The 12,301-nt window shown below is 40.0% G+C and overlaps 1 protein-coding gene across 6 annotated transcripts in view; it reads left to right on the top strand.

The window, feature by feature from the left end:
* Nucleotides 1-12,301, top strand: part of ENPP2 (ectonucleotide pyrophosphatase/phosphodiesterase 2) — a 72,509-nt gene that overhangs the window by 26,619 nt on the left and 33,589 nt on the right. For all 6 annotated transcript variants that reach the window (XM_069005385.1, XM_069005382.1, XM_069005383.1 and 3 more), the window contains exons 6-9: nt 980-1,077; nt 2,104-2,183; nt 3,420-3,539; nt 11,985-12,040. In XM_069005385.1, the coding sequence (XP_068861486.1) occupies nt 980-1,077; nt 2,104-2,183; nt 3,420-3,539; nt 11,985-12,040 (354 nt within the window). The remainder of the gene's footprint in view (nt 1-979; nt 1,078-2,103; nt 2,184-3,419; nt 3,540-11,984; nt 12,041-12,301) is intronic.

Here is a 12,301-nt window from a genome sequence, read left to right as displayed (position 1 = left end):
GAACTGTCAGTCTTCAATCACCTGCTGCTGGGTTTGCCTGCTTCACTTACATGCATAGAGAAGGTAGCCAGACTCTTCTGAAGTCAGTGGAAAGGCTTAGGTTGTTCTGCTTTCAGTAAAATTCAGGTGTATGTGAACACAGTTCAGGCCATTTTTTTTAAATGGAATTTTGTACTTTTAGCATTATGTTCTTAATTTCTAAACTGCAATGGGGTACAGGCTTGACTTAGTGAGGAATTTGAGCACATGAGTAACAGGGAGAAAGCAAGCACTTTTGGAACTATTTGTCTCACTATTATCCCTAAAGGTAAGCATCTGCTCAGGTGCTGTGTTGGGTTGCAGCTCAGCCTGTGCTGTTGGGAGGATAGTTTGGAGATGCTTCTAGTGACAATGACAGCTGCTAACCCCTGCAGCAGGTGACATTAAAAGCCCAAGTGTGTCCATCCATGACACGTATCTGCCTGCTTGGGCTTGACTCTCAGTAGCAGTAGTAAATTAAAGAAGTAATTAGTAACATGAAATACTGGTAACTTGAGTATATTAGAGTGAACTGTGCCTCACAGAATGTGCTCCAAATGCCACATGGACTTCTATTTGAGAAAGAAGACCAGCTGTCGTGGGATGTGGTTTTTAACTAGAGATTGTTTAACTAGGGCTGTGTACTTGTGTATGGTAATTTTCCTTCTCCATCTCCTTCTATAAGCACTTGCCTTTATGGGTTATATGTTTTTAGCTGCTCAGGGAAGATGTCTTTTATGCTGGGTATCAGCCCTTTCACTGAGTGTGAGTGAACACTAGCTGTTACTAAGTGTGAGGATTATCATTTTCTGTTGGTCTATTACATATGTAAGAGACTATAGATATGTAGTTTATACAGTAACTGAACTTCTAGATTTCCTGGAGGCTCAGTGAGCAAGTGGAAATTGAAAAACTAAAGTTTTGAAATGTTGCCTTATATTCCTGCTGCTTTTGCCTTTAGCTTTGTTCGTCCTCCTTTGATCATCTTTTCTGTTGATGGTTTCCGTGCATCATATATGAAGAAAGGGAACAAGGTCATGCCCAATATTGAAAAACTGAGTGAGTAAATCTATTTTCTGGCAAGAAATGGAAAACAGTCTCTTGCGGCCCAATTGCTTTCATTGTTCGTTGAGCAACAGAAGGGTCAGTATGGAGATGAAATGGCAGAAGTCCCCTTTAAATTAGGTGGTATCAGCTGGTGACTTGAAAGCACTCTGATTAATGCAACACACAGCTGCTGCTTTGGGAAATGCTGCTCAGAATCAGTGACCTTCATGTGGTTTTGTCAGCAAAGAAATGCATCTGTAGTACATGATACGTATCATGTACGCTTACAGGCTAGTTGCGAGGTGTCCACAAAATTTTCCACTTGATTCAGAAATGTCAGAGGTATGGATAACTGGCTGCAGAAGCTGTAGCTAGATGCCTGTTAACTGGCTGAAAACATGCCCTGCACTCACCTCCTTGGGAATGGGCATCCCCCTGGGTTTGTGGAGTACTGGATGCACTGCATAGTTGAGCCTCTCTGTATGGTAGTTTGTGTGTGTGTTCCCATACACCCCTGAAATGTGTTGGGGTTTTTTTCCCCTGTGTGTGTCCTGGCCCTCACATTTGTGTAGCCAACTATGGTTGGTTCAGTGATCTTGAAAATCTTTTCCGACCTAAATGAGTCTATGATGTGGGGGCTGAGGCCACAAAGCCCAGTGTGAAACTGCAGCTTTGGTGTATTTATCACTTAAAATAAACTTGTGTTTTCTCATGTTGTTTTACTTAACAAGATACTTCCAATGACTCTGGATGGCGACTACCTCAGGAAAAAAACCCAGTCTGTGGGAATGTAGCTGGTTCTGTAGTTGTCTGGCTGCATTATTTCAGTTGTTAGTTGTGAAGTACAAAGAGTGCGTGAGTAATTTACTACTGCCCTTACTGCTGACTGCTGTTAAGTAGCAGAAAGTTCATTTAAATTAGTTAAAATTTAACTAGTTTCTGCATCATATTTAGTCACAGAAATTACTTTCTCTGGTTTTGTTTTCCATGTCTAAGAGCTTTGCTTCCTCATGTTTGAATTTGCTATTGATTTTTCAGGATCTTGTGGAACACATTCTCCTTACATGAGACCTGTCTACCCTACAAAAACATTCCCCAACTTGTACACCCTTGCTACTGTAAGTCCCTGGGAAGGACTTTTTAATGATAAAATGTTGCACTGGGGTAGAAATGTGTGTTATGGGAAGGAAGGTTAAAAAAAAAGTATATATAACTGCTTTTTAGTCTGTCCTCTTTGGTATTTATTTATGTTAAGTATTTTCTTCATTTTGAAGAAAAAGTGTTGGAAGTATTTTTTTTATTTTGAAGTGCTGAAATACACTGTCACAGCTTTCCTATGCTGTCTTATGCCTGCTTTTGCAGTTATTTGTACTGCTGCGTAATTACAGGTCAAAGTTTTCCTCGGCGAAAAAAGCCACCCCTGAAGTGCTGCCCAGAGTACAGCAGCAGCGGCTCCTTGGCTGGAGCAGCCGAAGTCAGTGGGGCTGCCCCAGCAGTCCGGCTGCCGTGTGCAGCTGCTGAGGGCTCTGGACGCGGTGCTGGCCCTGCAGTGAGAGGAGCCATCGCCGTGCCGCGGTGGCAGCGGCTGGCAGCCGGGCTGTCCCCACACCCGTGTGACACTGGCAGTGCTCCCAAGGCTGGCATAAGGGAGTCTCCACCGTTTTGCCCTTCTTTTTGTTGTGCAGCCACTGCACAAATGTTTAAATGGATGAGACAGGAGGGTATGGAGAAATAATAGGCTGGGATGGGAGAGGGCCCAGAGAAAGGAATTTTCTGCTTTCCTCCGTAAATTACTTTTACTGCAGGACAAATTGTGATATAAAGCCATGGCTTTGGGTGACCTGACTCAATTGTTTTTCTTGCAAATAACTTATCTCACAGTAGCACTCATGAAGATAAAATACTATAAAATGGAAATGCTAAGTGTTACTCTTGCAACCAGAGAATGAATTACTGTGTCCAGGAAGGGCATTCATGAAGAGGAACTGAAAGTACAAATTGATCTTCTTTTCATACATTGGGCATTCGTGAAGAGGAGATGAAAGTACAAATTGAGCTTCTTTTCATACATTTTTGCTTTTTCTTTGATGACCTCAAACTAACTTTTAAACAGTGTGAAAAACTTGAAAGTATTGAGTAACAGGAGTTTTTATGCTATTTAGCACAATTCAATCTTTTACTGCTTTCATTACTACAGCCAGATTTAAATGTGCTTATCTGAAAATAAAAAACTTTTCTGGTATGTAGTTACAAAGATACTTACTTTAAAATAATTTAGTGGTATTTGCAGATAGCTATGAAGCACTGCATTTGGTGCATTAGGGTTTTACTAATTAATCTACTTCTGCACAAAGGGACTCTATCCTGAATCACATGGGATTGTTGGCAATTCGATGTATGACCCAGTGTTTGATGCCAGCTTCAGTCTTCGAGGGCGAGAGAAATTCAATCACAGATGGTGGGGAGGTCAACCAGTAAGTTTCAAATTCCCTCCTACTTCTTTCTTCCTCCCTCTTCTACCCTCCCTCTGTGCTGTGGAACATAGCCAATAATAATAATTTAAAAAAACATATGTGAACAATTTGTACCTAATCCCTACCCCCCACCCTGGCTGGCCCTCTGTCTATCAGTTTAATGTAATGTTTTGAGTTGGCTTTTGCTTTTCAGAATAATAAATCCATTGACTATGGAAAGGTGCTTGCACTGATAAGTATAAATTAGATGCAGCTAGGAAAAAAGCCTCACTTGAGGCAGCAGTGTAACACTATCATTTTGTTACTATGGCATAATGTTTCCTTTTCATTATGGGTTTCTCAGGTTTTTGTCCTAGTAATGTTCTTGAGCAGTTTTAGTATAAATATTTTGTTAGCATAGCATGGCACAATTTCATAACTATTAGTTAAGTCCACAAGTAATCACTGTTACCTGACTTACTGCAGAGGCTGTGGAAACTTGAGAATTAATTTCTGCCTTGAGCACAGCAGCAGAGGCTGAACTATGTCCAGCCTCTTAGATTAGTGTTGGACTTGGTTTGTCTAGCTCTGAATCCTTATTCTGGGCAAGGAAATGGAGTCCTTCAAAGTGTTCTGTGTTACTACAGCTAAGACAGTTCCCTTGTTTCTGCTGCACTTTCCCCTATTAGTGCATGCTGTGCTGGCTTGCTTTGACAAAAAAAAGTAAAGCTAGTAAGTTTTAAGTGCAAGAAGCCGAGGTGCATGCACGTTTCATTGCACTGATTGCTTAGGGAACTATAGTTTAAATGCTCTCTGACAAATTAACCTCACAAAAGAGTGAGGTGGTAGAGGAAATGAGAAGGGGTTTGGGAACACTATAATCTGTCATTTGTTTGCTAAATTGATCTGTATCATCTCCCAAATCTCTTAAGACAGAAATATCCCAAGAGACTAAAGGAAGTTACTCCTAAGTTGTAGGCTTAGCAAGTGTGTGTGTTGTCTGCATATCGTTTAGTCTGCAACAAATGTGAGACAAGGAAATTTAGAGCTGCAGGCAGATGTGTGACAGGCAGATGTGTCTGGCTGTAGATGAGCCAGAATGAGGTATTTGTGCTGTTGTAAAATCTGTTAGTGACTGTAGGCGCTCCCTTGTCTAGCTATGCCCTGGGTTAGGTTTTGGCAGGGGTGATGAGGAGAGGGTGAGAAACACACCTATTATCTTTCCCAATGTGAGCAAAGAATCAGGATTAAAACTAGGAGCAGTGAAAGAGCAGCAGTGTGTAACCTCTTTATCTCAGCTACTGCCAGAGTCACGCAGTTAAAACCTGCTGCAGTCTGGAGTCGAGCTCATAGACAATCCTGTGGCTCAACTGCTGTGTGGCAACTCATTAAGCAGCTGGAAATTATTTGCAAATTAAATGCAGAGCAAATTTAATTATGCATCTTACCTTAATCGTGGTTAAGTAGGAGTTAGTGGAGAACTAACTGCTGGGGCTTGTGCAAATGTCTCTACCTTTAGACTATGATATTTTGGAAGTATATTATAAGTCTTTGAATACTTCATCACCTGCTGTGTTGTGTGGGGAACACTGTTAATTCCTACACCTATGCTATTCCAGGGAATAAAAGACTTTCTGGATGAAAAATGTCATCCAAGAAGAGTTCAAGAAAGTTGCACAAGAGTGGGTGACCTTATGCTGGATGAAATCCTCAGAGGATGGGGTGTGTGTGCATGGGGGTGTTGCATACCCATGTAGGGATGATGAAATAAACCAGTTGTTCTGAAGAATTGTTAAAGAGGAAACACACAAATAATATAATAAATTGGATGTGTCATTGGAAAATTGGAAGCAAATGCACAGAGGAAGGGTTATAATTCAATCCCCATACACACAATATGAGGGAAACCCATAAGTTTGGCAAACCTGATAGAGTGGCCACAAAAGCTGGATGAGGAGGTGATAGATCTCTTGCATGTGCAAGAATTGCACATTTGGTAAGAGAACTGCAGATTTTTATAAGAGAAGAAGTTATCTCTGTCTATGTATTGGCTAGATACAGTCAGTTTCTAAACTCCTTTTTATAATTTTCATTAAATATGACATTGACATAGACTGCCCAAAATAGCTGGGTATTGAAAGATAAGACAGTACAATTAAGGGGGTAGGAAGGGATACAGGAATCCTGTCTGTCATATCATATATTCAGCTGGCTCTTTTTAGGTCCTGGGTCTCAAACTGAAGTACTCAAAATGTGCAGAATGGGATATGGTTTGCACAGAATTAGGAATTACTATTTTTCTGAGCAAGAAGGCAGGAAAAGTGTCTGAGACTCCCAGCCTTGTATTATGGTTAAAACTGCCTAAAAGAGAATGTCATTTAACATTGATAATCTCTGAAATAATTTCTTGCTCCTGGAAACTGGCCTAGTGTATGAAAATGTGGAGGGTTTGGTGGTCTTTCTTTCTTTAGTTGTTCTCATACTTGGTCTTTTGCTGGAAAACAGCGAGATTACCACAGACATCAGTGGGATTTGGCAGATGAGTATCTGAATGCTTTTACTCCAGGAGTTACGAGAAATTAATAGCATTAGGAAAGGCAGAAGGGGGGGAAAAGTAGCTTGGAAGTGTTTCAGGGTGCTGTAGCTGATTATGGGACATCCTGATTTAGTATACAATGTTGATTTATTATATAAGCTTAAAACCACCTTGTTTTCAAAACAAAAGTGTTTCATAGGAAACAGCCATAAAACCACTCCTCATACCACAACAGCATCTCACAGAAATGGTGAGCATCAGAGCCCATGGGGGAAACTAAGTTTACTGCTCATTTTTCATGACACTGACACTCTGTTTTCATCCCAAGTAACTTTAGGCACTAAATTTAGGCCCCAGCTGTCTTTGGCTTCTGTTAAGCAGTAGTTTTCCATGTCTTGGTTTGATGTAGTGAGTTTAAGCTTACACTACAGACAATACATTGCTTTTTTTCAGTGATCCTCCATGATCTTTAGAAATAATCCATTAGCCTCTCCAAGGTCAGAAGATGAAAAGTACAAAACTGTCGGTCTGTGGTTAATGGGGACAGAGAGGCTCCTTCAGAAGGTAACCTGGCTTGGATCTGAATTTGGGTTGAAAAGGTGTCTTTCAATGATGTCAGCTTCAGAAATATCATAATTATGCAGGTATTGATGGATGTTTAGGATGCCTTGTATGTAGCTTTAATTCCGCTATCAACCTTTTAAAGACTACAGCCTTCAAAAAGGGACCAGCTTGAGATGTTAAGTTAATCCTTAAACATGACCATGACGTTCCTAGGTAACAGACAGCATGCTTGTAAAGCTGTCTTTACAGTCTTCAAGGTCTGCCTGTAGACATTAGCTATCATCACCCTGCATCTTAACTGGATATTCCTGATTCATCCAAATTTATATAGCAGTTTTTAGAATTAAACCATTTTTTGCATTTTGTTGACTTTGCCTGTCTAATAATTACAGAAGGAGCTTCAGAAAGCTGTCATCTGCCTTTGCACCCTGAACAGGTTTTGCAATCACTTTGTTGATTAGCAGGGGAAGCAGAAGGAGAGATGTCTGTAATTCTATTTTATAAATATTTCTATTTATCCAGCTTGAGCCATGAACAAGCAACAGGATTCTGAGTCTGTCTATTTATTTAATAGACTTCTTGTACCAAAAGTCTTCCGTTTGGGCAAGAAGGCAATGCTTAGTTCCCAAGTTTGTGAGAACATTTGTGTCTTTTAAGAAGTGTGGAAGGGGCTAGTCCACATTTTACCTTGTTGGCAGCACAAATTGCAGATGGTGCAGGAGTGGTATTAATTCTACATGCTTGCCCCTGTCTTGTATGCGTTTCTTTACTAGGAAATACTGTGATTTCCTCCTTCCCACCTCTGCCTGGATGTGGAAGGAATTTCCCATTCCTACAAATATGAGTCAGCCTTTGTGAAGTTGTGGGCTCTTGTTTATTCATGGCAGATTAAAACCAGGGAGGTGTCCCATTTTCTGTGCAGGTTTTCAAAGAAAATTCCACAGCTATCTTGAATAAGTCTGTATGAAGTACTTGTGTGCAAATGTGTGTAGCAGTAAGAAGGGAGAACCTGGACTTCATGTTCCATATGGCATTGATACCTAACCTATTGCTTAGCCTTGTCTACTTTCATCCATAAATAGAGGAGAATTGTAGTCATTCAACACAGAGGATATAAAAATAAAAGTAATTCAACTTACAGCATATGTTTCATATATATGTAGGAAAGCATGTATACTTTATATTTCTTGGTACACTTCCCAGTGTACTAGGTTTGATCTGTGATTGCATAATTTAATGGGTCTTTCTGTATTGGAAAAGTTAGATATTGTTGATTTCCTGTGACATGGCATGAAGACAGAGTGGTTGATCTCTTATTATTTTTCAAATATTTACTCCTGTTCTCTCTGCTTAAGCAAATTAATTCACAAATATGGCCTTTACATAGTTTGCAATACAATTAGGCTTGTTCCCTATGCAAGCCAAGAGTGGACAATTGACATGGTTAAACAGCTGACTATAGAATTCTAACATATTAACAGTTAAACCCAATGTATTTATATATAGTAAATAAATTATGTAAGCTCACAAATGGTACTGACCTTGCAGAGCAATAACCCTTATTCGCTTCTTAATTTCAGTTGTTTCGAATGGACAAGGTTGAATGGACAAGGTTTTTCTATCCTGCCCTCCTGCATGACTTGTAGTCTGCCTTGAAAGACAATGAATTTAACTTAAAGACAGTGAGAGGCATTCAGTGCTGAGTAGGCTGCAGTAAGAGTTTGCTGCCAACATTTCTGCTGGAGTTCCTTTCCTATAGCCATATAGTAAATAAACTTGCGTGCTCCCATCAGTTGCTCCAGTCTGTTGTCTGATTTTGCCTATCCACTAAGGGGTCTGTGTAACAAAGGGTAATTCTAGTAGAAATAGCTACCACTACATTTATCAGCACTGTTGCAACTCTAAAACACTCTGGGTATTTTATTTAGAGCTTGGTCAATGCAAATAGAAATTCTTCCACCTCAATGATGGCTGCTTCTCTGTGTCCTGAAAGATGTCTCTTCAAATGTGTTGCTGAGTAGGAGTTTTAGGTATTATGGTGGGTAATGTTGAATTTTCTTAGTTTGGGCTTAAATAAATCAAAGGGCTGGTTGGTTTTTTTTTTTTTCCCCTTCCCCTTAAAAAACAAAGGAGAGCAGAGGTCCAGTAGTAATGGTATGTTGTAAGCTTGAGTTGAATCTGGCTCTGCCTGCCAAAGTCAGGATGGAGTCATTCAGACTCACTCAGATGTTGTAGACAGATACAGGCCTTTTGATTTGCTGATTTTTGACTTCAACAGATCCTTGTCTTAGCTATTGATCTTATTTCAAGTGCAGCAGAGGCATGTACTCATCTAAACAGCTAATGCCAATGTAAATGGCTGCATTCCTGAGGTGAAATACTGGCAGGTGCAGTTTTTCCTCTCTGAAGCCAGTCTGGGTGCCTTTAGGCTGCTCTTACTGCTCTTAGGACTGCACAACTGGGAGTGATCTCCACTTATGTGCATTACCCCTGGCACAGAAAGGTGTGCATGCTGTTTTCAGGTGGCATTCATGAAGCACACTATGCTCAACAAGAATAGCGACCACTTTCTCACAGATGTGCTGGCTGCCTTGGCAGTGTACCAATGATGCAGTTATTCATCTGTCAGGGTGACAAGTATTTTACTTGCCTGGTTGGAGGGAGAGTGTCTTTTGGCACATGTTTAAAATCATTGTCTAAAATACACAGGGTCAGGGGTGAATTCAACTGTGCTAAGACAGGAGCACCATGGGACATCTTCAGCTTCTGAGGGTAGAACTTGGCTGGTCTCATCTATACAACCAGGCAGACTGGACAGTTTGGGCCTGCGTGGGAAAGTCAAACTAGAGTTTGCAGATGGTAAAATTAAAACACAGAATTCTCTGGACTTAGTTTGTTGGTACCTTCCCAAATATATCTGCAAAATTATTTAGGCTTTGCAGGAACACAGACTTTTTCAAAGAAAAATAAATCTGCTCTGGGGACAATGCAGAGCAAGACAGAGCATAAAAGTAGTGGGAGCTGACACACACTTCATGCTGAATGTGTATTTGACCTCCTTTCTCTGCTATGGCTGGGTTTTTTCTCTATGAATAAATCTGCAATGCAAAGGAAAATGTAATTGCTTTAAGTGTGGGCCCTTTTTGACCTGGGACTACCATGATGCACTAATGAATATGTAATGAGCAACTGCCTTAATTAGACACAGTATCCAGGCTGGTTATGTACCCTATGCTGACTTCTGTGGTGCAAACAAGCATCCTTGCATTGCAATTGTACTTCTGACTGAAGTGTGTGGGCTCAGTGATATGGTCACTGGTTGTAGGCATACTTCCTCATCTTTCATGTTCACTGCATCCTTCTGTCCCATCCTGTCAGAGCTGTGATATTCAAATTTCAGTATCCTGAGATATTGAAAACAATATCCCTATTATTCAACTACAACTCCCAAATTCCTATATAAATTCAAAGCCATTTCTTTTTTTTTTTTTTGGCAGTTACTGTGCAGCCACATCATCTTGTGATCATTGTCACCATGCAAACTGCAGTGCTGATGGAAGGCTGGGGCTGCAGAGGCTGGGGGAGATGTTTGGGGGACTCCCTGTTTGGTGGCAGCTTGAGTGTGTGTAAATATGAACCAAGCCTGAAATCAGACTCTTGAGGAGAAACACCTGAAAATGAAGAGTGGGGCAAACCCGTGGCCATTCTGCTCTTGATCTTGCTGCATATATTTAGTAAAACACCATTTCTATAGCATTACTCTGGATGTAATCGTCACTGGAAAAGAGGATACATTATCAGAGTTAGAATAAAATGCAAACAAATTACTTTTATAGCTGTGATTTTAATTTAATTGGACTGAGTCCAGTCAGATTTGGTGGAATAGAAGATAAGAGGTAAGGGGTGTGTCCAGGGCAATGAAAAGGCGAACGTGACCAATTTTCCCATAAGTAACATTACAATATCCAAATTTAATTGCTGTTAACTATAGCCTCATTGTGAAAATGATCTTCCATTAGACTGTCCCAAATCAATTTCAATTAAAACTGATGTGTGAATAATACAGGCACGACATTTGAATGATGCATATCCAGATGACAGTTTATAAATGTGTTAGAGCAAGGTACAGGGATTTTGAAGGTATTTTCAAAGAGTTGATTTAAAGTAAGCCAAAGACTGCAATTATTATGTAAAGGAGCTACATTTTGTCTTAACTCCTTGTGAAGTATATACATTGCAGTATGCATAAATAATGGAAGGAAATAATCTAGCTCTATACACAACGCTGGCCTTTAAGCCACTGCCACTTTTGAAATGAGTTTTGAGGTAATTTGGATAGTTCTTCCTTGCAAGAGAAATTTAGTTCTGTAGGGCGACAAACTTGTTTGTTTTCCTTGATTGTGGACCTTTCTGATGTTCTGACATTCTCATCCCCCTGCCTTGTCATAGGATAGAAAAGAGAAAGAGGGTGATGAGGATTACCAGAAGTATGGCGTGGCTTTCATTAGAGAAAGATCAAACAAACTTGTGTTTGAAGAGGAATAAATACAGAGGAATATCATGAATGTTGTATAGAAGTGGGAAGAGAAAGTATTAATAATGTTTCAAAGTATGAGAATGGTACCCTAACCCCAGTGAAACCAGCAGGTTTTAAACCAAGCAAAATTAAAAATACACTCATAGAGTATGTGACTACATTGTGGAACTTTCTGCTGCAAACTGATTTATAGCTAGCAAAATACAAGGGACTTGAAGGATTGAAAAAAGGGTTTGAAAATTTCGTGGAGATTTTTTTCCATCATTTCCATCAATCACCCCGTCGGGTCAGCTCAAGAAGTTCTTAAACATCTGTGTAGGAAGGTGTGCCTCCGTGTAGTCTTAACACCTCATTACTCTGCACCCTTTTTTGTGTGCTCTCTTCTAACACATTTTCTGTTGATGGCTACTGATTGTAGGATAGGGGAAGAGGGACATTTATGCAGACACTGATTAGTGTTAAGGTATGTTCCTTTCTAACTGAGTATCCTCCAAATCCTGAATGGTAAAAGAGTCAGGTGAGTAGTGGTTGAGTTTTGAAAATTAAATTAAATACTGCAGGAATTCCTGGCCTTGAACCTTAATACTTTTAATTAAAATCAACATAGAGATTTAGGGGTGAAAGTCTACAGCACAGCAGCTGACCCACTGCTACAGAGTTTGCATAGGTTTGTCACCCCACGTTTTCAAATTAGGGCCGAGGCTGAAAACTGCAATTTTCACTTCCAGGCTCAGGGTAGAAGAATGTGTCTTGAAAACATTTTCTTTTGATTTCAGAGAGTCATTAGAGATCTGAACGCATTCTAATCCTCTTATATTTTCCTCATTAGATTTGGATTACTGCAGCCAAGCAAGGGGTGAAAGCTGGCACGTTCTTCTGGTCTATGTAAGTACCTTCTGTTTTCTGGAGATTTTAAGCTACTAATTCAGAATTAATTCAGTGTAAGTGTTTATTAAGTTATTTTCCTTTCTCTAAGCATTTGGTAGGTTGGAGATTCTACCTTTAACCCTGTGTTGTTTTATTTGTGCAATGTTTCTGATAACTAAAGCTGATGCTACAGTTTGCTGCTTTAGATTCATGCACTGCCTTTTAACAGTTGTCTAAAGAAAACATGTGTGACTATGTGAAAAATTGCTGTCTTTCATT

This window comes from Aphelocoma coerulescens, chromosome 2 (genome assembly GCF_041296385.1).
Source record: "Aphelocoma coerulescens isolate FSJ_1873_10779 chromosome 2, UR_Acoe_1.0, whole genome shotgun sequence".
NCBI classification, from domain to species: Eukaryota; Metazoa; Chordata; class Aves; order Passeriformes; family Corvidae; genus Aphelocoma; species Aphelocoma coerulescens.
This window is presented reverse-complemented; position numbering and strand designations above follow the sequence as displayed.